The sequence below is a fragment of the Colobus angolensis genome, unplaced genomic scaffold (genome assembly GCF_000951035.1).
Source record: "Colobus angolensis palliatus isolate OR3802 unplaced genomic scaffold, Cang.pa_1.0 Scaffold72, whole genome shotgun sequence".
NCBI lineage: Eukaryota > Metazoa > Chordata > Mammalia > Primates > Cercopithecidae > Colobus > Colobus angolensis.
The window spans coordinates 1,471,723-1,472,986 of record NW_012120932.1 but is presented as its reverse complement, the minus strand read 5'-3'; the positions used below and the strand labels follow the sequence as shown (position 1 = coordinate 1,472,986).

At 47.3% G+C, this 1,264-nt stretch overlaps 1 protein-coding gene across 2 annotated transcripts in view; it reads left to right on the top strand.

Moving 5' to 3' along the window:
* Positions 1-1,264, top strand: part of ASPN (asporin) — a 29,208-nt gene that overhangs the window by 23,907 nt on the left and 4,037 nt on the right. The window contains exon 6 of one of the 2 annotated variants that reach the window (XM_011927460.1): positions 408-501. The exons of the other annotated variant lie outside the window; for it this stretch is intronic. Coding sequence (XP_011782850.1) covers positions 408-501 — 94 coding nt within the window. The remainder of the gene's footprint in view (positions 1-407; positions 502-1,264) is intronic. 2 annotated transcript variants of the gene reach the window in all.

The window sequence follows — 1,264 nt, the reverse complement described above, 5'->3', positions numbered from 1 at the left end:
GTGGTGGCTCAAGCCTGTAATCCCAGCACTTTGGGAGGCTGAGGCGGGTGGATCACCTGAGGTCAGGGGTTCGAAACCAGCCTGGCCAACATGGTGAAACCCCATCTCTACTAAAAAATACAAACAATTAGCCAGTTATGGTGGTGCATACCTGTAATCCCAGCTACTCAGGAGGCTGAGGCAGAAGAACTGCTTGAACCCGGGAGATGGAGGTTGCAGTAAGCCGATATCGCAGCACTGCACTCCATCCTGGGCAACAAGAGTGAAACTCGGTCTCAAAAAAAAAAAAAAAAGAGCAAGTACCTAAAAAGTTGCCTAAATCCATAATCTGAAACTTGAAAAGTAAACAAATAGTCAATGGGGCTTGGTTATACTTGACTTAACGTACATCTTTCTCTTCTTATTAGGCTTACCACCAACTTTATTGGAGCTTCATTTAGATTACAATAAAATTTCAACAGTGGAACTTGAAGATTTTAAACGATACAAAGAACTACAAAGGTAAAAATTCCCAAAATTTTAACTTAGAATGATACCTCCTGGAGAATGTGCACAGGGACCCTGGTAGAGATCACTGTCTGTTTAGCCAGCTGCTGCTGGAACTGAAGAGTGTGAAGGGAAAACTGGAAAGAACCACCACTGGCCGGGTGTGGTGGCTCACGCCTGTAATCCCAGCACTTTAGGAGGCCGAGGCAGGTGGATCACAAGGTCAGGAGTTTGAGACCAGCCTGGCCAACATGGTAAAACAAAAATTAGTCAGGCATGGTGGAGAGTGCCTGTAATCCCAGCTACTCGGGAGGCTGAGGCAGGAGAATTATTTGAACCCAGGAGGTAGAGCTGGCAGTGAGCCGAGATCGTGCCACTGCACTCCAGCCCGGGCAACAGAGCGAGACTCCGTCTCAAAAAAAAAAAGAAGAACCAACATTATTACCACCTCTGCTGATAGGGGCAAATCAAGTGAAAAGAAGAAAATGACTTTTCAAATTTCCCTTTTGTTAAATTTAGGTTAAAGAATTTCCTGACAAAACTGGGAGATGGTTGTTACATACTGAAAATAGGTTATTAGGCCGGGCGCGGTGGCTCACGCCTGTAATCCCAGCACTCTGGGAGGCCGAGACGGGCGGATCACAAGGTCAGGAGATTGAGACCATCCTGGCTAACGTGGTGAAACCCCGTCTCTATGAAAATGCAAAAAATCAGCCGGGCGCGGTGACGGGCGCCTGTAGTCCCAGCTACTCGGGAGGCTGAGGCAGGAGAATGGCGT